The sequence below is a fragment of the Sinocyclocheilus rhinocerous genome, unplaced genomic scaffold, assembly GCF_001515625.1.
Source record: "Sinocyclocheilus rhinocerous isolate Xijiao unplaced genomic scaffold, SAMN03320098_v1.1 scaffold1655, whole genome shotgun sequence".
Classification (NCBI taxonomy): Eukaryota; Metazoa; Chordata; class Actinopteri; order Cypriniformes; family Cyprinidae; genus Sinocyclocheilus; species Sinocyclocheilus rhinocerous.
Window position 1 is genome coordinate 571,762 of NW_015655597.1, and position 24,118 is coordinate 595,879.

At 37.0% G+C, this 24,118-nt stretch overlaps 2 protein-coding genes and 1 long non-coding RNA gene across 4 annotated transcripts in view; 1 reads left to right on the forward strand and 2 right to left on the reverse strand.

Annotated features, from left to right (window-relative positions):
- Nucleotides 1-5,793: 5,793 nt before the first annotated feature.
- Nucleotides 5,794-14,816, reverse strand: LOC107718730 (transmembrane protein 135-like). Of its 2 annotated transcripts, none has more exons than XM_016525937.1 (15): nucleotides 14,619-14,816; nucleotides 13,935-14,062; nucleotides 13,452-13,544; nucleotides 11,847-11,880; nucleotides 11,571-11,636; nucleotides 10,256-10,302; nucleotides 9,974-10,015; nucleotides 9,655-9,822; nucleotides 8,653-8,722; nucleotides 8,239-8,406; nucleotides 8,018-8,081; nucleotides 7,859-7,935; nucleotides 6,854-6,952; nucleotides 6,439-6,506; nucleotides 5,794-6,352 (listed from the first exon to the last, which is right to left on the reverse strand). In XM_016525937.1, the coding sequence occupies exons 1-15, from the start codon at nucleotides 14,757-14,759 to the stop codon at nucleotides 6,220-6,222; spliced, it is 1,398 nt and encodes a 465-aa protein (XP_016381423.1). In that variant the 5' UTR covers nucleotides 14,760-14,816; the 3' UTR covers nucleotides 5,794-6,219. The 2 variants fall into 2 exon arrangements, with proteins under 2 accessions (XP_016381423.1, XP_016381422.1); XM_016525936.1 differs by lacking the exon at nucleotides 10,256-10,302 and adding an exon at nucleotides 10,696-10,742.
- Nucleotides 14,817-15,892: 1,076 nt separating this feature from the next.
- On the reverse strand, nucleotides 15,893-21,581 carry LOC107718774 (T-complex protein 1 subunit theta-like). The gene is made up of 14 exons (XM_016526002.1): nucleotides 21,407-21,581; nucleotides 20,409-20,499; nucleotides 20,246-20,325; nucleotides 19,965-20,114; nucleotides 19,546-19,726; nucleotides 19,383-19,444; nucleotides 19,153-19,290; nucleotides 18,804-18,982; nucleotides 18,535-18,539; nucleotides 18,333-18,448; nucleotides 18,165-18,236; nucleotides 17,922-18,086; nucleotides 17,627-17,746; nucleotides 15,893-16,236 (listed from the first exon to the last, which is right to left on the reverse strand). The coding sequence occupies exons 1-14, from the start codon at nucleotides 21,464-21,466 to the stop codon at nucleotides 16,165-16,167; spliced, it is 1,491 nt and encodes a 496-aa protein (XP_016381488.1). The 5' UTR covers nucleotides 21,467-21,581; the 3' UTR covers nucleotides 15,893-16,164.
- An 891-nt stretch (nucleotides 21,582-22,472) lies between these two features.
- LOC107718800 (uncharacterized) overlaps nucleotides 22,473-24,118 on the forward strand; it is a 10,161-nt gene continuing 8,515 nt past the window's right edge. The window contains exons 1-2 of the long non-coding RNA XR_001637449.1: nucleotides 22,473-22,718; nucleotides 23,181-23,262. This is a non-coding gene — a long non-coding RNA (uncharacterized LOC107718800). The remainder of the gene's footprint in view (nucleotides 22,719-23,180; nucleotides 23,263-24,118) is intronic.

Consider the following 24,118-nt stretch of genomic DNA (forward strand, 5'->3'; position numbering starts at 1 on the left):
CAAATATTCAGATGTGTGCAGCGCATTTTGTGGAGGATGAGGACTGTTTCCTGTGAGAGTCTTTTTTTCTATAAAGTGTTTCAGTTCCAACTTTGCAAGGACAGTCTGGCGCTTCTGACTCACAGCCTGTAAGTACGTTTTTTATATTTAAAGAATTTGCACTGATTATTCAAATGCGAGTTTTGAGCAGTGTAGAGTAGCACTTGTTGTTTATCGACGCGTTTCAGAAAGGCGGGGCATAGAGGAGCAACTATAATGTACATTATGTGGAAAATAAAGTGTTTTTTGAACCTTAAACCGCATAAACACATTGCATTACACCAAATACACAACATAATGTTCTTTTTAGAAGTCATATGACCCCTTTAAAGCTAAATATAAAAATTAAAAAATACAAACAAAATAAAATCAATAAGAACACTGAAAAATAAAAATAAAATAAAATTCAAAATATTAATAAATGCCATAGCATTAATAAAACTAATATAACACTGCCTGGAAATTCAAAACAAAATAAAAATTGTATATTGATTGTATTTTTATTATATTATTATTTATTTTATATATAATCATATTTACATTTTTTTGACCAAAAATGAAGCCACATCAACAAATATCCCATCGATTTGCACAGGCTATGATACAGTAGCTTTTGCTTTGTTTTTACATAATGCATGGTTAATTAAAAGGCCCATATTTGTGGACCTATATAAATTAATGTAATGTTTGATTGTAAGGATATTTTTTGTTAAATTTTGTGTGGTAAACAATTTTTGTACTCAGTTGCCACCATTTAATGTCCAGTGTAAAATCCAGGTCCTGAAGCAAAACCAACCTAGAGCCCATGATTGTGACAGAGACAGTGAGACTACAGTCAGACCCAAGTGACCAAGAAAAGACCAGCTTTTTCCACAAAACACAAGGGCAGTGTCATGGCCAGAGATAATGCTCTATATTGGCTGCTCTAGTGACTCACTGGCTCCAATAAGCTCATTCCTGTCTGCCTTGGCCTCTTTATCCACTCCATGGCTCCAGACAAAGTCAGTGGGGGTGACATTCTGTCCTAGATTTTATGGTTATGTCGCAGGTTTATGGGGTCCATACAGCGGTAATGTGTAATGTTTAACTCTGTTTAGGTAGCTGAGGGATCAAAAGACAGCTAAAATGTCTTGCCTCAGTGTGCATCCAAACGATTATGAGAGAAACAAGAACTGTCTGCAGTTTAGGTTTAGTGGATTCTGCATATAGAGCAGAGGTGTAGTAATCAGCTCTTTCCTGTAATTAGACAGAACACCAGTGAATGAGAGAGGACATAATGTGTCCCGTTCTGTTCTGTTTGGCACTCTTGGGCCTTGCCCTCCAGACATGTCTAATAGGAAGAGAGTGTAATTAAAAGAGAGAAAGAATGAATTTGGAAGTCTCTGAGATGAACGAGCTACGGCGGGGTGCTTGAATATTTAGTAGTGATGAGGTGAGCAGTGATTGAAAATGTTTGGCTTTTGATTCGTTCACAATATTTTTCTCATAAAGTGAAAACGTTTACAGTCTCATAAGAGATACTAAAACTAAAAGCTAAAAGTGTTTTTAAACTGGAAAATGGTCAAAAAAATTATCAGATATAAACTCAAGATTATGAGTTATAAACTCTCAATTCCTTGAACAATTGCTTAAAAATCAAAATTAAGCTTTTTTTATTCCATGGCAGAAGCAGGAAAACGGAATTGGGAGATGTACACATATGCTGTATTTCTGAACAAATCAAGAATCTGTGTTTTTGAACAAATATTTTAAGTGAACAAATCACTCACTCACACTGAGGTCACTTCCTTTTTTAAGTGTGTGACTGATTTCTTGCCTTCAATTACGGACTCTAGCAGGAGCCAATTACATTCAAGTATGGGTTTTGAAGCAGCATTTCATTGGTTGAACTTCCTTGAACAAATGCATCCTTTACTGAAGAAGTTGCTGTTTTGAGTCTGAATGAGACTCAGAGCAGAACATGTTTTTATGTTTAAAAATGTGAGGCGCAGGTTTGTGGAATAAAAAAAAATACAAGCTCTAGAGACACATTTTGAAAGTTGAACAACTTTTAACTTAAGCACCCATCATCTGGCACATGTTTACACAGAAAATCAATGGAAAAGCAGCGTAATGGAAATCAAAAATGCTTTCTGTGTGAACGGCCCATAATTGCCTGCCATACTATTTTAGTTTTTTCCTCTCTTGTTATTCTTGCGTTCACTCTCTGTTGTCTCTTAGCAGATTTTGACTTTGTTTAAAGTAAATGTCATTTGGATTGCTTATTTTAAATTATATATAAATATATATACATATTAATGTCCAAATACTTCTAGGGGCTACTGTATAATAACGCTGGCTTTCCTCCGTGTTTGATTTTAAAATCAAATAAGCTGCAATGCAAAATGTTCCATTACTTTAAAAAAAAAACAGACTTTAGATGAGCAAGGGATTAGGAGTTAATGAATGCGGTGAGTAGTATTAATCTTCTCAACAGTCTGCCTGGAGTATTCCTCACTCGATACCTGCCAGACTCATTAACATCTCTGGTCTCATATAATAAATGTGTTAAAATAGGCTTAAGTAGATTAGATTTTATTATAGATTTTGTGTGGTGGACCATATATTAAAATCCCTGCAGGTCAGTCAGCCCACTCAATATGGATTTCTGCAACAGTAATAGCTGGTGAAATATTCTCAAGCCAAATCAATCCAAAGTCTAGCGACGACACAAGACGACTTCACCGACATCAATACGGTAAGCAGTAAGCAGACATAACGGCATCACTTTGATCAGAGCGTTTGTGTGGCCTCATTCTGCCATGGATCCTGACAACCTGGAGGCAGAGGCAAGAAAGGACATGCCATGATTAGGTGTGCATCTGAGGCTAACCACACACACATACACCTCTCGCCGGTTTCTAACAAACATGACAGCTTGACATTGCACCTGGGTTCGATTCGTCTGGATCAGGTCCCAGACAAGTGTGAAGAAGAGAGACAACACGGGAACTGAGACAAAGAGAGTTTGCAGCCCTCCTAGTAACCTTGTAAGGTGAAATGTTGCAGCTTCTGCACATTTTGAGTAATGCTCAGCTGCTGCACGTACAGTATGATTTTCAATAAATACACACTCTGGCCGCACATATTCACACTCTCATCCTCGGAGGTACTTCACACTGTTTGATGAGATTCAGTTGCCATGGAGACAGCTGAAAATGATTGATTGGCCAGCACCTGAAAAGTGCTCACTGAAACTTCTAGATCAACCGGTTATTTTTAAAGGCCCTGTGGGAAATCTCAGCATGAAGGATGTGGATCAAGAGAAAGTTTGCTACATCTACCATGTGATATAAGCTGAAGGTCATTGTAAAAATACTGGCACAATTAAATACGGTTTTCCCATTAGATGAAATTAGACCACAAAAGACATTTAGGGGGATGAGTCCTCAATAATTAGAAATGGGCAAATTGTCACTCATTATATTTGATATTGATGCTCTGTTTGTTGTTCACGACAACGTTTTAAAAGTTAAATGTTTAGGCTACTCTGTCTCAGATGTCTAACAGCACTCATCAATGTAAAAATGACTGGGATGGCCAAGCAAATCAAAGATGGCGGGCTTTAGTGTTCGCAGAAGCCGATTATGAATCCAGCACGACGCTTGTGAGGAAAGATGAAAGTAGCTCATATTTGACAACTGTTTTATGATAGAAGTGTAAAACGACAAGCAGTAATATCCTGTGATGCAAACTACTGGACATTTTGTCAAATTTTGCCGTTTTGAATGGAAAATATAGGATAATTTGCGTTATTCAGGTAGGCTATAACTGAATAAGACAAGAAGCATTTTCCGTTAAATTCTGCACACATTCACTTTCGTATTTTAAAATATAATTTTCTTTCTTTTTCTGTATTCCCTTACTCAGTTAAATGTTTTATTTAATTAATTTAACTTATAACAACATCAACAACAAAAGGATATCTGGATATCTGTCCTTCAGATGAAGTCTGTCCTCACCAGCTGTTTCTGCGGTTAAAAAAACAATAATCATCACGAGTTCTCAGATATCAAATGAATATTTCTCCTTGGAGAAGCGGCAAGGGCCGTCTTAAAAGCATCTCACATTTAATTCTACTCCTTTTCCATCATCAGCTAGAGCTTTTCCAACGGAGCTAGAAATGGAATTCGTTTCTCAAAGTATGCAATTTTATTTCTATACCTAACTCAGCTGATGACGTCAGCAACGTCAAGGTCATGGGTTCGATTCCAAAACACATACTGAAAAAAATATGCTCTTTAAATGCACAGCGAGTTTGAAAGTCTGGCAAACGAATAAATGTACTTTGGAGGTCAAGTATCTTTTTGGGGCGGCTCTGAGATTTCACTTCTCTGCCAGTTCGAATGAATCATTCGTTCACTCCCTTGTACGCAGGCATGAGCAGATCCTCTCAGGACTGCGAGTCTATATCTCTCCGAGGGACGGAGACTGGACAGAAAGGTAAAGTCTGAGAAACATTTCACACAAAGGCTTCTCTGTAGACGAAGACAATGAGAAAGTGAGAGGACAAGACAAAGCCATTTGTAACCATTTCGCGGACAGTTTGTGCCGCGTCAGGATCATGTGAACTGAATACGAAGGGCAACAATGAGAAAAGCCTCTCCTCGGTGGACACTTACAGAATATTATCCTCTAAGGCCATACATTAAGATGCGATTAAAATACACGTTTTAAAAAGTCTATTTTTGGATGCATATAAACAAAGATTCGGTATTAAGCATTTAAACGGAACACAAATGCAGGTATACTACAAGTAGTAAAAATACTGCTATTTTAAGCTCTGTTTATATGGAAATAAGCACACTTATTGCTTGTAAACTATTTAGAGCACTGATGGATTGAAATGGTGGATGAACTGCGATTTAAACAGTATAACATCGCCCTCCAGTGGACATTTACACAAATCAGTTACATTTGCAATGTATCACTCTTCTAAATAGCATCTGTGTCAAACTCAATTCAATCCAAAACAAAATTTAGGAGGGACAAAATGTTGTACAAGAAAATGGCATTATAAAAAGTTTAGTTATTAAATTAAATTTAAAAAAGGGTCACAATTAGATTGTCGTAATGAGAGATGTAATTAAATAAAACACTCTTAGAACCTTATTTCTTCAGAATGTGTTTAATATAAAGCTTTTGCTTTTATACAAACATCGAAGACATAAGGATTTCTTTCTTTTTACATAAATTACATTTCAAATACACAGCAACACTTCGATTATATTGTCAGATTTTACTTTATATTGTTATTGATAATGAAATAAAAAGCTCTCCTACTGAAAGTGAAGGTGAAAGTCCATTAAGATGAGTTTAATCTGCTTTTCTCTCCTGAAAGAATATCTGTGACTATTAAATCTGCAATAATAGGTGGGTAATAAATGTTAAATTCTGTACTAATAACTTTCCATAAAAACCTGTACTTATGAGAAGGTCTCAATATATTCCTATCTGAACAAGAACGCAGAGCACACTAAAGACAAAGAAGAGATCATACACAACCCTGATGTCAGTAAGGTCCTTTTACATGGCTTAACCCGCATATCCTGACTATGGCAGACAGTTCATTACTGATTTGATCATTTTTGGTAGGATTTAAAATGACAATGACCAAAAATAATCCAGCATATCCTTCTGAGGTGCCCGACTGTGCTGTAAAAATCTGTCTCTGTACTTTCCTACCTAAAAACATTGTATTTAAAAAATATTTTAAACATTTTATAGTCTCAAAGCTGATTAGTTAATGCTGCGGACTATGAAACACAGAGATCGCAGGTCAGATTCCAAGCAGTCCAGTAATAGCTGAGTTAGCATGAACACATTCCTGCTGTCATTCTGTCCTTGAAAATCCAATAAGCAATCATTATCCTATGAACATCAGATCATCTTCAGACAAACCGATGCTGATATTGTGTGTACAGTACATAGGTCACATCTTGCCTGCGGTAATTACATTGCAAAATGTTTCAGATCTACATCAACGTAAACATATACGCACTTCACACTTTCACTTCACATTTAATGACATAGAGCGCCAGGGCGAGAGAATATAGGAGAGAGATCGTGTGCAAGAGCTTTTCGTGCCTTTGTGTCATTGTTGGTCTATGGGAAGACATTTCGCAGATACCCACGGGCCTGTCAACCTAGCTGCACGTCCATGTCGATGGGACACAGCACGTATCTGGGGTCAAGTTTAGGCGTGAAGTCACCAAAGTGTTTGGAAGCCTCGGTCCCAAAAACATCAAGCACTTTTCTGTTCATCAGAGCAAACCTGGACAGAGAAATCAATAACTTGATGTGTTTAAGGATTCATATGCATAATGAGACATATTAATAATATTTTCCACTAATACACACCTGCCCTTCGTCAACCGCAGTAGAAACTTCCAGTACGATGGTCTCAGATTTTGCACTTCCATAACCGCCTGATAAGATCCACCCAGGACATATTAAACAAAATCATTCAACTAGGAGCATGTTTCTAGCATGTTCATGTCTTAATTTTGCACAGCAAAACTATTCCTTGTTATTTAAAACCTGACAAACTTATTTTTGTTTGGCTTTTAAAGTGTGCTTGTGCCGTCTTTCGTTAAATTAAAAACACACGTGGCTTGATCCTCAATCAGTTCATGACCGAGTCATCAATAAGTCACACTGGCACAAACGGCTTCTGCATTTTAATGTGGTTTGTATTTTCCCTTGGTGTTAAAGTGTCCTTGGTATGCAGAAGATGCTTTTAGTTTGGTAGATTTTAAAAACATTTTAAACTTACCGCTTGAAAACAGATGGCAGTGGAGATAGCATAGATTACGGTGTCAGCGTGAGGGAAGTACGGAAACCTGCCTGCCTCGATCCCTTTGAAATACATCGTCTAAAAAGACAGTCAATAGATTATTAGTAGACTATACATACACATATATTATGTATATACATTTTATATTGCAACCAGTATAGAAAATCTTTTTGAAATCAGAATATTTATTGAACCTTTATAGGAGTATAAAAAAATGTTTTTCTCATGCATGTTTATGAATCATATTTAATATATAAGGCTTTTATGATAATTTACTGACCACAAAAGATATCTATAAATAAATTTTTTAAAGGAATTGACAATCTTTAAAGCATTTCTAAAAAATTTTTTTTAAAGGAACCTATTATATAGCTTTGAGGTAGTCAAAATACAGCTTCAATACTAATAAAGGATTAAACCTGGTTATAACATTTAAGTAAATCATATTTAAAGGGATAGTTCACCCAAAAATGAAAATTACACCATGATTTACTCACCCTCAAGCCATCCTAGGTGTATATGACTTTCTTCTTTCAGACAAATACAATCAAGAGTTATATTAAAAAATGTCCTGGCTCTTCCGAGCTTTATAATAGCAGTGAATGAGGGAGAATATGCTTGTCTCATGAGAACCAAGTTTTGTTTATAGGCACAAAGGAAGCAAAGTTTCCTTTGTTTAGCAAAGGAAAACCAGTCTCCTCTTGGATTATATCGAAATCCTCCGACATTTTTCTTTACAAATCCTTGTTTTAAACTTCTAATTTGTTTTATATAAATACATTCATTCTGCTTTTTGTCAGTTTTGCATCTTCACAGGTCTAGTGTTATTGGATGAAGAAATTATGATAAGTACTGATTAAAGAATTTACATTTTTGGGGAACTCTTTAAATTTGGTCGATTCACAATTCTCTGAGACACCAGAGAAATCATTGAGAAGCAAGCCCTACTCATTTGAAATCACTACAAAGCCAGAGAATCATTACCTCCACCAGTTTGGAGAAGAGGTACATGGAGATGGAGGTGCTCTTGTAAAAGAACATTGAGGTGCCAGCAAGAAAACCTGAAAAGATAAATGTAGAAAACGGTGATTTGAGAACCTCTAATGGCTGTGCAAAGGGAAAAGAGTTCAAAACACTCTTTACCTGCTATGAGAGCATGGAGCTCGTCGTCCAGGTTACGCATCCATCTCAGTAAACAGCTTGTGCCCTTTTTCATAAAATGGAAGTGAGATGGAGAGAGAAATTTCACAACTGAAAAAAATGTTACTGAGAAAGGTGAAGAAAACAAAACCCCCTAAAAGCTTCAGAGGAACTTGCTATCTCGTAGAAAAAAACAGCACTGGATCTTAGTGGAGATTTAGTACCTTGTATATACTGACAAACGATCCCAAGAAAGCTCCTAGCTGGAAATTTTCTTTGTTGTAGAGCAGCCAGAGCAGTCGAGAGGGTTTTGTAAAGGCCTGTCTGAATGCTGATGGAACCTTCAAACAGCATTGAATGAGGTAACCCACGCTGAACATTCGGATGAAACCCTTCAAAAACACAAAGCCACAAACAAAGCATCTCAGAAGCTGCTCTCCAGAAAACATCTCACAACTTCACATCAACTGTCTGTTAGTGAGCAAAGGGCACTGCTATATCGACAGAGCCTTTAACCCAGATACACGCAACACGTTTATGCACACACATTCTGTCTCTCTCCCATTCAAACACAAACGCTCAGAACAAACAGATGAGTGGTTTGAAAGACAGCAGGTTAGGAGGTCTCAGACTCTTACTTTAACACAGTAGGAGATGCAGTTGTCTTGATAGTGTTTGCAACATCTATGCCTGGGTCCATGTTTGCATCTAAAGGGGACAACACACACATAATGAATGCAAACAATGTGTTATGAGGCAGGGGAACATTCGTGCATGAAAATGAAGCTGAATGTTAAACAAGCAGGACTGTAAATTAACTCCAAGTGTCAAATGAAAGTCAAACACCATTTTTACCTACTATTGTTGTATACATTTGGGGTCATAATTCTTTTAAAGAAATTAATACTTTTACTCAGCAAGGAAACTTTATATAGATTACATTGAAATTAAAGTGACACTAAAGACATTTATAATATGACAAATGATTTCTATTTCGAATAAATGCTATTCTTTTGAACACTATTAATCAAAAAATCCTGAAAAACTATCACCGTTTCCACAAAAATATTAAGAAGCACAATTGTTTTTAGCACTGATAATAAGAAATGTTTCTTGAGCAGCAAATCAGCATATTAGAAGGATTTCTGAAGGACACTGCAGAGTAGAGTAATGATGCTGAAAATTCATCTTTGCCATCATAGAAATAAATTACATTTCAAAATATAATAAAACATTTATTTAAAACTGTAGTAATACTTCACAATATTACTGTTTTTACTTTCAAAAACATTTTTTTTTAAATCCTATCAACCTAAACTTTGATTAAACTTTTTAATAAGTGTTGTGTAGTTTAGTATATAATTTCCTCCCAAATATATGTGGAGATTTTTTTAAATTTTATTTATTACTGTGTAAAATAACATTGTTCTCACACATTTAATAAAAATTAATAGTTACAATTATTATTATTAACATTTTTCATACTTTGAAAGTCCTAAAAATAAAAACGTAACATGTATAATTCTATAAGAATTTTTGGTGGTTTTGGATAGAATAAAATTTTCTGTCAAAAATACCATAGTCTTATATAAATATATATGTATGTGTGTGTGTTTCATAGGTATAGTTCGCTCACTCACATAGAGTCTAGGAGTTTGCGTGTAAACGCTCTGATGCAGCTCCCCCTGGAGGCAGGCGTGTGCTCCGGTCTCTCGTCTGGTGGCTGTGCGTCTCTCTCCGAACCCTGTTCGTACACGTGCTCAGCCAGACAAGGGTGTGTTGGGATCTCCTCCTTGCCAACTATAAATCTGCCGCAGCCAGACACATAATCTCCTTTAACAGTCTGACACCAGTTGATTATGCTCTGAACAGGGTGTTTCCTAGGGCCTTAGGATTAATGACAAATCCTTGGGAATTTAAGAACTACGTAAATTCATGTAAATCAATAAATAAACTTACTTCAAGGCAGAGAATGCAAAGCCATTCAGTCCATCTTTACATCTGAAGATAAAACCAGAAATTGGAAAGTTAAAAGGGTCAATGTTTGTAATTGAACAACTAGGTTTTTATTTGTTCTGAAGAGTGTGCCTGTCTCTCAATTCTCAATTCTGCTCCTGGAGGACCTCAGCAAGTCTCGGAGGCGCCACTACTAATGAGAACTTGATGTGTTGAAGAAATAAGATAACCAGGGCTGGCGTCCTCCAGGACCAGGATTGAGAGGCAGTAACCTTACCAACTGACCTGAAGAAAAACATGTAGAGAGATGCAGTCAAGCAGAAGAGAAGAACCTGGGGAAAAAAAGTGGAAATTATGAGACAGACATCACATGAAACTTTATGATCAGGTCAAGGTTAGTTCAAAGTAATAATGCTTTTGCAAGTATGTAAAGTGGGGTTGCATCATTAGCACTAAATGATCTCAGTGCATGATGTAATAAGGTCCAGATACAGTAGCGTTAGTCTGGGTTCAGTATGATTTTTTTTGTTTTCGAAAGAAGTCTACGGTGGCCGAGAAGTGCAAAGCAAATCACAATTCTGAAAACAAAATAAATTACAAACGCAAATGCAAGTCTAAAAAACAGCGCCACTACTAATGAGAACTTGATGTGTTGAAGAAATAAGATAACCAGGGCTGGCGTCCTCCAGGACCAGGATTGAGAGGCAGTAACCTTACCAACTGACCTGAAGAAAAACATGTAGAGAGATGCAGTCAAGCAGAAGAGAAGAACCTGGGGAAAAAAAGTGGAAATTATGAGACAGACATCACATGAAACTTTATGATCAGGTCAAGGTTAGTTCAAAGTAATAATGCTTTTGCAAGTATGTAAAGTGGGGTTGCATCATTAGCACTAAATGATCTCAGTGCATGATGTAATAAGGTCCAGATACAGTAGCGTTAGTTTGGGTTCAGTATGATTTTTTTTGTTTTCGAAAGAAGTCTACGGTGGCCGAGAAGTGCAAAGCAAATCACAATTCTGAAAACAAAATAAATTACAAACGCAAATGCAAGTCTAAAAAACATAATTCAGAAAACACAACAACAATTCAGAAAACATGATCTCAGTGCATGATGTAATAAGGTCCAGATACACTAGCGTTAGTTTGGGTTCAGTATGATTTTTTTTGTTTTCGAAAGAAGAAAACACAACGACAAATCCGAAAACAAATTAACAAGTCAGAAAACACAACGAATGTGATTTGCTTTGCACTTCTCGGCCACCGTAGAAGTCTCTTATGCACAAAAAAGGTGCATTTATTTGATATAAAATACAGTAAAAACAGTCATATGAAATATTATTACAATTTAAAACATATTATGAAAACAGTTGTGCTGCTTAATATTTTGAAAACATGATACACTTTTTCAGGATTCTTTGATGAATGAAAAGTTCAAAAGAAGAGCATTTATTTGAAATTGAAACCTTTTTTAACATTATAAATGTCTTTACTGTTACTTATTATCAATGTAATGCCTCCTTGCAGAATAAAAGTATTAATTTCTTAAAAAAAAAAAAAAACATACCTTACCCTAACCCCAAGCATAAACTGAAACGTACCTCTCCGTGTTTCATAGGCTTAACAAGACCCCTTGTGACAGCCATCCGGAAAATCGTCTCCGTTGCCTGGAAATGACACAGAGCACTTTAGATCAAAATCACCCGAGGTTTCCTTGAAATAGACGGTTTTGATCACAGCTTTCCAGAAAAAGTAACACAAGTGACAGATAACAGATGTGATGCTGACTACTGCCAGGAAATGGTCATGCAACTATGAAAGAACAGTCAAGAAATAATGCAGCGGAACTGAAAAGAAGCAATGCTGAATCGTCTTACCAGGTTCGCCATGTAAATTGTTAGGAGTCCTCTCCTGAATGAGAAGACAGACAAATTATATAATAACTAATTGAGGTTTTGCAACATCATTTTGCACTATTAGCCTACTTGTTCACTGTATGCAAGCGTCACAGCTAGGGCTGTCACGATAACTACTTTTTGTTGTGCGATATATTGCACCATTTTCTTGTTCTGTCCTATCATGCGCAAAAGTATCCCGTGCGCAGAATGATGCGCTTGAAGCAACACGGAGTCACGGCGCGCAGCTCTCCACGAAGAAAAGTTCAAAGCAGAAAGAGAAGAGCTACTGATGCGTAATGTATTAAATCTGCTCTGTAGTGTATTGAGCCTTTTCTTTAAACAGTTTTAAACTTAATTTACTGTGCGCTCTCGGAGAGAGTTTCATCGTTTTGACTGTCGTAACCGAACGCGACACGCAGCTTGAATGCTGTCCGCTGTGTGTGTGTGTGTGTGTGTGTGTGTGTGTGTGTGTGGGGGGAGACGCTGCCTGAGCCCCGCCTCCGCCACAGAGAGCAGACGAGATAACAGAGGCAGCGCGATAGAATAAAAAGTTGGTGACATTCATTTTTATGTAAAATTATAAAATTAATTATAAAAAATTATCAGTCGCAATATATCGCGGCACCAAAAACTATCGCGCTCAGTTCCATATATCGCGCGATAAGTCGATATATTGACTATCGCGACAGGCCTAGTCACAGCAAGGACGGAAACTATAACAATACAATTTTAACAACTGTTCTAATTCTATGTTAATTGTGAAGTCCACACAGCAGCTATAACAATGACAACACAGAGGAACAACATAATAGAAATCACATTCAGAGCGTTTTTTTTTCAGCTGATGAACGATATAAACATTGACAGCCAATCAGAATCTACCCGACTGAAGAGCTTGAACATTAAAAGTGGCAGATGACAAAACTGCAGCGCATGCCTACAATAAACAGAACGTTCTGTTGGTGTGGACGTGAATATAGTTATTGTTCTAATTATCATTCTTGGTGTGAATGGGCCTTAAAGGTGCTGTATGTAGGATTGACACAGAGTGGTTGAACTAGGTATTACGGTCCAAATTCAAAATATTGGAGGGTTTTTTTTCACCCGGTCCCTCCTCCTCAGGCTTGACACACGCAGGTTGCCAGATTGACGACACCAACACTTTCGTTTGCCAGCTTCCATGACTGAAATTAAATACGCTGTGTTTCCCGCCAGCTGGCAACCCGGGGTGCCGAAATACAATTCGGTAAACTGGCAGTGGGCGGGTTTCACAAACCAAAACAGAGACAGACACTCCGGCCCGGAACGCACATTTTCCAAGGAGATTAACTGACTGTAGCATTGTTTTTCAGATAAACAAATATGTTAACTTAGCATGTTTCTTAAATATCTGCAAACATATTATGGTATTTTTATGCTTTAGTAGAGTCAAAAACTTACATACAGCACCTTTAACTCTTTTCCATTAGAGTACATTTCCATATGCAAGTTTAGTGTAAATTTGGTTTAAACTTTGGATAATTTGTATAAAATTTGTATAAAAGAAAGGCCAAAGGAAATCTGTGATGAAATGTCAGGGCTAACCTGCTTTTCCGCTCTATTAGTATGGCGATGTATGAGGCTGGCAGTGCAGCCCCAAACCCAGCTGACCAGGAGTAGAAACGCCCCAACAGCTTCCTGAGTAACAGAGGAAAAAGAGAGGAAACAATGGAAAGGCTAGCTGGTCATTTATAATTATAAGCTAATGGACGTGCTTTCAACTGAGGACAATATTACGGTTAAATATTGGTCTCATTTAGAAGGGAATAAAATAATCCATAATCCAAATAATTCATTCACAAATTAGGTGAGTGGACCGGTCATGCGGAACGCCAGACATAAATCCCTGTGCATAATGTATTTGATGTGTCAAAGGTCTTTACAATCCTATTTGGACAGATATGTACGTAGACTTTAAGCGGCTGATAAGGACAGGGATTCAAAGGTTGCTCGTGTACGAACAGCTGCACACATGGGATGACAAATGTTTCCAAGAATTGCTCGTTAGCAGAATTTTGTTCAAATTACCGGAGAATGCAGAAAAACGCAATGTAGAGGCCTCCATTTGCAGTCAGGAAAGACGTGGATTGCAAGATCTCGGGAAGCAGCCTTTTCTTGTAATAATCCTTTTTCCTCCTCCTTAAAATGGCTGCAATCTGGAACTCAGAAAAATTCAATTGCATGTTAGGGAAATCCATTTCTGACTTTACTCAAGCTCTCAGTGCATTCGTTTTTCTCTGTGTTACAAAATGACATTGGCTGTAACTCAAGCAACACATAGGTTTCTGTAGGTAGCGCTCTATGGTTTGTCACCCAAATACCACTGACCTACTGTCTAGGCAGTTTATCATCAAATTAAGTGCGACACGCATAATTTTAATTCACAACATTATTCAAAAGAACGAAACAAAAAGCAAAAATGCTTAAAAAGTTGCGCAGTGTCATTTGACAGTTTTATCACTATCAACCAGCAGCTCTCTATCGCTTAGCTGACCGTGTCATCAGTCTAACGACATTTTGTTTTAACTTTGAATGCTAGTAAATGTAAAACATGACGGGTTGAGACCCACGCCTGTATGTTTATTTCCAAATAACTTAGCAACTATTACGGGGCGGGCCTCGCATCGTCCTGCAGGACTCTGGTGTAGCTGCCAGGCTAACTGCGCCCTTGCCCCGGTGAATGAACGGATAGATCCGCGCTGAAACACTCACCAGATACAGAGGAGCATATATCTTGAAGGAGACCTCCAGAGCGCCGGCTGTCACCTGCAAGGTGGAGGTCGTACATGAGGAACTCCAAGTGTGTCCTATCTCATAGCAGCTATGCGGTATGGACTTGCTGAGAGCAGCCATGTTTAAGCAGCACCGCACCGCGGGAGCGTGCGTCCACTGTTTCTTGCAACAAGCGCGCTCCCGATTGACGCGCGCTCCCGGGGAGGGCAGATAATGTATATTAGGAGGATTAACAACCCTGCCGTAACTGCCAGTTATTGTTTCCACAGTAAATAGATTCATTTATAGATTATATAATCATTAATAATTTAATTTGATCAGAATTTAATAATTCTAATATTAATAATTCAGCTACTGAAAGAATAAAAATCCTCACATTGACTCAGTCTCAGAATAAAGCAAAATATTTATTTATTTGTAGATGGAGGGTGTTTTCGAATGACGTTGGCTTTAAAATATAAACCAATGTCATAAAATACAATGTAAATTACCTTCTATGCGTTGCTATTAGTGTGCGCATTCTTTTGACATTCATCTTGCATAATTTAACACAAAGACAGACACACATTGGCATCCCTGTAACATTTAACAAATACACCTCTCTCTCTCTCTCTCTCTATATATATATATATATACATAATAATAAAAAATATAACCAGTCATAAAACAAAACGTAAATTACATTTTATGCATTGCTACAATTCGACTTGGTTAATAAACAGACAAAATATTAATAGCTAGCAAATATATCTATCTGATGTAAGATATAAAACTAATTAAATTTTATATATAATTATATTATGTAATCCGACCTACACTAACCACCCATGATTTACAAATGTATTTTTCATTCAAATAATCTGTAGATATTGGAGCTCCTAAAACAACAGCAGAGGGCGATGGTGTAAAGTACACATCCTCTTTATGTGGATGTTCTCTTTGTAATATTACTAAAACTACTGCAAGAAAAAAATGGTTGTCAACACTTCATTGATCTCAGTATGTCATTTTGGGTAAAAAAGGGGTGAATGAATTTAGCACAACGATAATCCAATATCTACAGAAAAATACTGCTGCAAGGATTCCCATCACTACAATACACTGTCATGTTGATGTAACTACATAAATAATAGCTGCAAATTTAGCTAATTACACAGATTTTCTGGAAGGAAAATTGCAGTTATATTCCATAAAAGCCATTCTTTAAAGTGGCTTTGAGATAATCTGTCACAGTGTGTGCCTAAATGTTGTAATTCCGAGTTCAATAAGCAAGTTTAATACGCAATCAAGAATGTCAAACTGTAACAATTACGCTGCATTTTGTTGTTCACCAAGCATTATTTAAAATAAATGACAAAGATGCTGACAGCTCAAGTGCCTTTATTGGGATCAGAATAACAGCTCAGAGCCACTCATTGTTAACGTGGATGGCTTCTAAAAACACAAAAAGAATGGGGGCTAGATATTAAATACACAACACTTGAAAAGTTAAGACGGTGACAGGGAGACACACAGGTTAGTGACATCATTCATCCTCATCCCAGTCCTTCTTTCCTTGAGGAGCTTTGGGTCCACCAGCCGGCTTGGCCATTATAATCTGTGGGAGAGAAGCACACATTATCAGACGCTTACAGAGTAAAAGACAGTCAGTTGTGTGCAGTGCAATATCCTGTGAGGAAAAAGTGCTTTTAATGCATGCGGCATGCAAGTAAATTGTGCCAAAAACCCTGATGACATAAAAAATGTCACAGAGAATGAAATGTTAGTGAGCTTGTGAAGAAAACTAGATCTTAATCTTAGTAGGTTTAGGAGACAACCATCATACTCATTACCTCGAATTAAAAAGTATCAATACCATCAGAATGAATATTTATCAATGTGTTAAAGGGATAGTTCAACCAAAAATGAAAATTGTGTCATCATTAACTCACCCTCATGTTGATCCAAACCTGTATGAATTTCTTTCCTCTGTTGAACAAAAAGATGATATTTTGAAGAATGTTGGTAACCAAACAGTTGCTGGTAGAGGCCGACTTCCATAGTATTTTTTTTCCATTCTATGGAAGTCAATGGCTACCAGCTACTGTTTGGTTCAAAACATTCTTCAAAATATATTTTTGTTCAACAGAAGAAAAAAACTCCATCAGGTTTGGAACAACTTGAGGGTGAGTAAATGATGACACTTTACACTTTTAATGCAAACTAAAAGGGTTAGTTCACCCAAAAATGAAAATTCTGTCATTAATTACTCACCCTTGTGTTGTTCCAAACCCGTAAGACCTTCGTTCATCTTCGGAACATGCAAAAAAGTATTATCGTAGCTTCGTAACTTTACAGTTGAACCACTGATGTCACACGGACTACTTTGTCGATCATCTTGGTACTTTTCTGGACCTTGAATGTGGTAGTTACCTTGCTGTCTATGGGAGGGTCAGAGAGCCCTAAGATTTCATCAAAAATAATCTTAAATTGTGTTCCGAAGATGAACGAAGGTCTTACGGGTTTGGAACAACACGAGGGTGAAGTAATTAATAAAATTTTCATTTTTGGGTGAACTAACCCTTTAAACGGTTAACTAATGCTTCTCAGCTCAATTTAAACGGCATAACTATTTTATCGGTGATGTAACGACAGGCTAGACTCATTTCGTCAACAAATTCATGGTGAATTTCCACACAGTGTTCATGCAACCCAGTTCACTCCAGTGGTTAAGCACTCCAAACAGTGGTGCTTTTGTGCACCTTTGCAATTATTTTGGATTTCTTAATGATGTGTATCAAATTTGTCTGGCTCCTCATCCCAACCGTCTTTGTCCCAGTGTCCTTGCTGTTTGGGGGCTTTTGGTCCCCCTGCTGGCTTTGCCATAATGATCTGGCATATACACATCACATTATAATACAGAAAGAAGCAGGCTAGCAAAGCACCTAAACTACTAAATATGGACGGAATAAGAAACTGAATACATAATTGTAAAGTGAAGAGCTAACCTGATCCACACGGAGGACGGTAATGGCTGCATTTGTGGCCAATTTGATGCCCCAGTGCTTGACCAAGTATGGATCGAGGATACCGGCCTCCATCATGTCAATCACTGCAGGCCCCTCTCCCTGAATGGTTTAAAACAAATATTTAGTCATCAATTACACCCTAAAATGCATGATTTAGGGTCCTTCTTTCCATTTATATCAGGTCTGCTGCCTCCAAATTAAAAACAGCTTCTTTTCTCTTTGCTGCTTACACTTGGAGCCCTTGCAAAGCAAGCTTATGCTGCAGACCCCTCACCTCAATATCAAAGCCAAAGTTCTTGTTGCCCTCGTGATGGGCGGCATAGAGTTTGGAGATCAGCTCGTTGCCCTTGATGCCAGAGTTTTCTGCCAGAGCACGAGGCAGTACTTCAAATGCCTCTGCGTACTTCTTGATGGCGTACTGCTCCAAGCCTGGGCAAGACTTTAGAGGACATGTTCAAATTATTTACACTGTTCAGGTTGCGCCAACAGCAAAATGAAATTAGATTGATTTGCTTACTTCTCCATAGGAGGTGATGTGTTTCGCCAGCTCAATATCAGTGGCACCAGCACCTGGACAAAGACGTGCGTCCTGTGGGGAAATGTTACTGTTAGGGTCACATTTTGTCATGATTTAAAAGACTTTCATTAGAAGTGTTTTTTGGGGTGGAGTTTTAAAGTAGCTCACCCTGACAAGGACTTTAAAGGTGTTAACTCCATCATCGATGGCACGCTCAATGTCATCCATCAGGTTGTCTGTGGACCCACGAATTACTAAAGTAGAGATGGTGCCATCCTCTTTATCTACAAATAAAAGGAGTGAGATGCCATGAGCTGTCTGGATACATCACTGCCAGACTGAACAACAATATTTACAAAGCTCTGTTTGCTTAAGCTACAGAATCAAGAAAAAAAGTCACAAAGACATTTATCTACATACAGTATGTTGGTAATTGAGTGCCACATTTCACCCCAAAATAATAATAATAATAATAATAATAATAAATATATATATATATACAGAAATACTATACACCCATGTCTTTATTAACACATGAAGTGATACTGAAGTGAGTGGGAAGAGGACATACATCAACATGCTTTATCATTCACCACAAAGCAGCAAAAAAAAAAAAAAAGGGATCTGCCTCTGTCTCACCTCACCAACATGAGCTTGTACTTGTTGGCGTAATGAAGGGCCATATCAGCAACTTTGCCCCCAGTCACAACCACATTGGCCCCTGAATCAGCGATAGACTTCACCTGGGCCTCCATCAGGTCCTCTTCTCCTTTACTGAAATTCATGAGCTCCTCTGCGTTCTTTATAAGTACTGTTCCCTACGAAACATCAGAAAGAAATACTTAAGGAAGACAGCCCAAAAAAACAAAAGGAGAACATGATTCATCGCACATTTTTTGAACATCACACAAAGGAAATACTATTTCAAGTCAACCCATAGATACACAAGAAAAAGACATTTAATCCAATTCACTGAGCATTTTCCTACTTTTGTTTCAGTAACCATGCAGTCAAACGGACAGGAGAACACTGCTATCTTTGCGTCTTTCACTGATGTAATGTCTCCTTCAGTCTCTTTCTTAAATACCATCCCATGAAGCATCATAGAAGAGTTCAGTCCACAGCCCTACAAAGACAAAAAAAATGAACTGAAACTGACCCACAGACACTCATTTATTTAGTTTAAAGCAATGCCGAAATTGATCACTTTATACTTACCAAAATTTTGCACACTCTGACATTATCGACATTGAAATTTCCAGACTCGGGGAAGATAGAGACTGTAAAAGGAGTAATATTCAATATAAAATGATTAAAATAAAACATTATCACAAAATCAAGCTGAATTTTCCCAGAGTACACAGAAGCAATCATGCCTTACCACAGGCCTGTGCGATAAGGTTGGCCAGGAAGTCCTCATTGCCGTACTGTTTGCTCATGACGGCTGAGCGGATCATGGCTGTGGCCTCATCCAGATCATGCAGGTTCTTCGCAGACGAACAGACGCAATCGGGGAGAATCTCTAGAGCTTTCTTACATGCCATCTCATAGCCCTCAATCAACTGGGATAAACAATTAACGATCATCAGCTCAGGCAAATACGTAATTTATAAGGCAAATAAATTATATAGTAGTTCTCAACTTAACATGAATTAATCATACTATTTAACCCTCATATTGCATTCGGGTCTGATACATAAAAAGAGCTAAACAAATACATAGTTTGTAGTATGGGGAACCAAACAATGCAAACCTCTTTCCTGACAGCGACATACTGCATTAGTGCAGTAGTTTACTGACCTCTGAAACAGACAGGCCCATTCTCAGCAGCTCCTCTGCAAGCTCCAGCAGAGCACCAGCAAACACAAGCACAAAGTTTGTGCCATCGCCTACTTCCTGCTCTTGCATGTGGGATGCCATCACGATCATTTTGGCTGCCGGGTGCTGAACCTTGAGGGACGGAAAGAGAGAGAGAGAGAAAAAAAGAGAGACATACAAATATAAATAAATAAAAAGAGACATATATTCTTCCAAATGATATGCATTAATTCATGTTTTTAATCACAATTACTAATATCTACCTCCAGCTCTCTGAGAATGGTGGCAGCATCATTTGTGACAAAGAGTTTCTCCAAGTGGTTGATGACCATTTTGTTCATACCTGTACAGAATTAAATGATCACATGAAGTCCAGTGATGTCACTAAAAAGGTCTAATACATCATAACAAGCAAATAAGCCTCACCATTTGGTCCATATGCAGTTCTTGTGGTATGTGCCAGTTCTTTGCATGCCTGGATGTTCCTGAAAACAGCCTCCTCAAGACCCGAATAGTGCTGATTGTGGAAAACAAATAGCAACCATAAGACAAAAGTCATTTCATAATTAAAAAATATAAAAAATTTGTGGCTGGTTAGTGAATGATCAGCCATTCAAGTTGACATTTCCATAATATATAGCATAATATTCCTCTAAGAAACTGAGGCAATTTTGCATATACATCATGCAGGATCACCCATCATTACTATTATACAAAGAAATAATAGTAATGAAAAGAAACCATGAGTAGTAGTTATGATATTTGCTGATATAATGATGTTTATCAAATCTGCATTTGGCAGAGCTATGGATGTGAATATCTACTTTTAAAAAAATCTCAAATGCTTAATATTTAGAAGCTAACCCGTTACAAAAGCGAATTAATTGGAAATGTAAAAAATGAATCTTTGAAAGCCAAATGTGTTATTTGGTTAAATCCTATAATTAAATGATCTGATCAACATATCAACAAACCGAATATCCAGAGATTACGAACAGGGAACTGCCCTTTTATGGGAAACTCTATCCTTTATTGTAAAATTATTCATGTTATTTTTTATAGACGTTAAATAAAACAGTACATTTAAATAGTTGTGATTCTACAGCTTACCAAAATCAACTACCTTCCTAACATTACCTATGAGTGATGGAGGTGTGAGCGGCGTCTGTCTGTCACTGGCACATGTCTTCAGCTAACATGCTAACTTCATTCATACCTTACTTTCTAATCAAACCCAATTACTGTCAATCCCTCGATATTTCATTAAGACCTAATGGTAATGACGACCTTGTACAAAATATTATTCTTCAGCTGAAGTGTGTGCTGCTTTTACCGGTACGTTAGTCGGACGGGATGAGGCCCGTGTTCTAGAAACCTCTATGTAGAGTCACTGCATGCTCAAAACACTGTTTCAACAGCCCTACCTTCGCACCATCCTTTAACATCTGAGCAAATCCCGGAGCTTTGGGGACGTGAAGTGCCATTTTGGCCAGATAACAGAGATATTAGACTGATGCTGGATGAGGCTGCAGCGCACGAGAAGCATGCAGCTAAGAAAGAACAGGCGTTGCTGCAGAGAGCAGAAACACGGATTGCTGAACCAGACAGGAGAGAGAGTAGAGCGCCGATTGAGTCGATTGATCCCCACCCAATAACAGAAAATGTCTATTTACTTATTTATTTATTTGTTTGTTTGTTTATTTTTGAGTATGGTTTTCATTTATAAACGTTTTAATTTCTCATTTTAATTTTTTATTTAATGTCATTTTATTTTAAATGATAAAATAATTTTAATATTCCTCATACTGTATATTGTTAATTCCTCATATCACTTTGAATAATTAATCATCAAATTGTTTTATGCCAAATTAATTTATAAATGTATTCTATTATATATATTTTTTACATTTATGCATTTAGCCGATGCTTTTATCCAAAGTGACTTACAAAAGAGGAGGAACAAAGCAATTCATCAAAGAACTATTATTTATATTTTTATTTTATTTTAAATAATAAAATAATTTATATTTATTTGATTATTCAGTGTGTGTGTGTGTGTGTGTGTTTAAATATACTTTTAATTGAAAAGCAATTTCTAATTATAAATAAAATAATTTAAAGAAATGTCAATTTCATTTTTATATTTATATTTTTAAATATATATTTATATTTTAATTTCTTTTCTGTGTGTTTCCTTTGCAATCAATTTGATGTCACAGCTCGGAATGCTTACAGTGTTAGGTTTCTTTTATTGCAAAATAATAATCATCAGAGTGATTTGTAACAAAAAAAACGTTACAAATCACAACCCTGAACCATCTTGTAAAGAAAGTACAAAACTACTACAAAAATCAAACCTTTGCGTTGTTCTTATGAATGTATGGGTGACTCAAAGCTGATTGGAGAGATGGACATTGTTCTAGTGTAAAGTCATGCCATCTGATCCCTTTAATTGTGGAGTCTGGCTGGCACACACAGAATCACAGTGCCACTCTGACAGCCTCCTGCTGAAGAGCTATTACTTTGGCTGTGTTTGTGAACCTGCTTTTGGCTTCTCAGTGCACACTACGAGGATTACGACTAGTTTACGGTGACTTTTTACGGTATAAACAGGGAAGAAGATCTACAGGATTCTCAATGGAGTTTCTACAGCTCTGTGTCTTTTGCTGAGCAACTCTTGAGGCTCTTTTAAGATTTTTAATAGACAGTTTTCTGCAAATACGTTTCTATTGTCAGGTAAGGGGTTTTATTGTCTCATATAAACATATGTAACAAATTACATATCAAATTACACTTTTAGCTTTAACAAAGTGAAGTTACAGTAGCCAACAATTTATAGCCTTTTTAACAATTTGTAGCCTTTTTCGTGTCTCTAACATTGGACTTGCGTCTTCTGTAATGTTCAGTCACAAAAAATAAACAAAGTACAGTAAGTATACATATAGTATTACTATAAATACACACAAATATGATTTTATAAGTCATTTCAACACTAAGAAACTCTGTGCAGCCAATACAGAAGTATGATCTCATTTGCTGGCTGGAGGGGGATTTTTCTCCAATTGTGTAATCCCTGATGCAACTTTGGGCACATGATGAAACCTTTTCATGACCCCTGAAAGGCTGCTGATCTCATACATCTGAAGTATAAATAAGGTTTACATCTACCCATTTAATCCAGATCTGCTCTTTTTCTAGGAATAAATGATCACCTCAACTAGACGAGTCTCTGCAGATAAACCTGAAGTACAAATCGCTTTCAGCCTCAACGAATCCTCAGGTAACACATCTTGTAAGGATAAGCAGATTATTATTTTAGGAGTTTACATGCTTGTGACAAAGACACTGTGATTGGGAGACTAAAATAGAGTTGTGTCCCCCTGCTCTGCACGGTCCATGTGATGTGTGACTTCTACCAAAATGGCAACAAGCAAAAGCCACCCAAAGCCTCTCATATGGGATCAATTCAACGTTTGCCATCCTTTACAAAGAAACAGGTGCCACCTCTATTTTAGTTGATCTCTGGCATCTTAAAAACAAAATATACCTAGCCACAAAGTCAACAGCGCTGTCAAAGTGTTTTACAGCTATTCGGGCAAATGCTTTGATGGCAGCTGCTGCCTGGGCATTGCAGCATCAGGTTTCTGTTTAATACCTCAGTGCTGCATGATTCACTCATTTGCTTTTAGAACACTGGCCTAAATTTAAAAGCATTTAATACTTCATGCTTTGCCGCTACTTTGCCCTGCGTCCTTTTCTTTTCTTTTTCCCAAAAGTGGAGCATAAATAGAGCCCTACACATAAACATGCTACATTCAGCCTTCTTTAATTCCTTCTTTTCTTTTCTTTTGTTTGTTTGTTTGTTTGTGTTTGTGTGTGTGTGTGTGTGTGTGTGTAATTAACAGTCAGTCATTAATGAAAACTATAAAATGATTAAATCAATTTAGTTTAGCTGAAATTAAATTAAAACAAATTAATATAGATAGATAGATAGATAGATGTTGAATTATTTATTATTTGGTGATTATTTATTATCATTTTTGTGTGTATTTAGTTTAAAATGAAATAAATTTAACTGAAATAAACAACAACTAACAACTGGGGAAACAGTAGCTTAAAGGTTTTCATCACTCCAA

Coding starts and splice junctions, on each gene's coding strand:
- LOC107718730 (XM_016525937.1), bottom strand. CDS start 14,759: ATGGCTGCTCTCAGCAAGTCCATACCGCATAGCTGCTATGAGATAGGA. Junction 11,637..11,846: donor CAATTTACATGGCGAACCTG/GTAAGACGATTC, acceptor TGTCATTTCCAG/GCAACGGAGACGATTTTCCG. Junction 6,953..7,858: donor TCTTCTCCAAACTGGTGGAG/GTAATGATTCTC, acceptor CTGTCTTTTTAG/ACGATGTATTTCAAAGGGAT.
- LOC107718774 (XM_016526002.1), bottom strand. CDS start 21,466: ATGGCACTTCACGTCCCCAAAGCTCCGGGATTTGCTCAGATGTTAAAG. Junction 20,500..21,406: donor TGTTAAAGGATGGTGCGAAG/GTAGGGCTGTTG, acceptor TTCCACAATCAG/CACTATTCGGGTCTTGAGGA. Junction 18,983..19,152: donor GCATGGTTACTGAAACAAAA/GTAGGAAAATGC, acceptor GATGTTTCGTAG/GGAACAGTACTTATAAAGAA.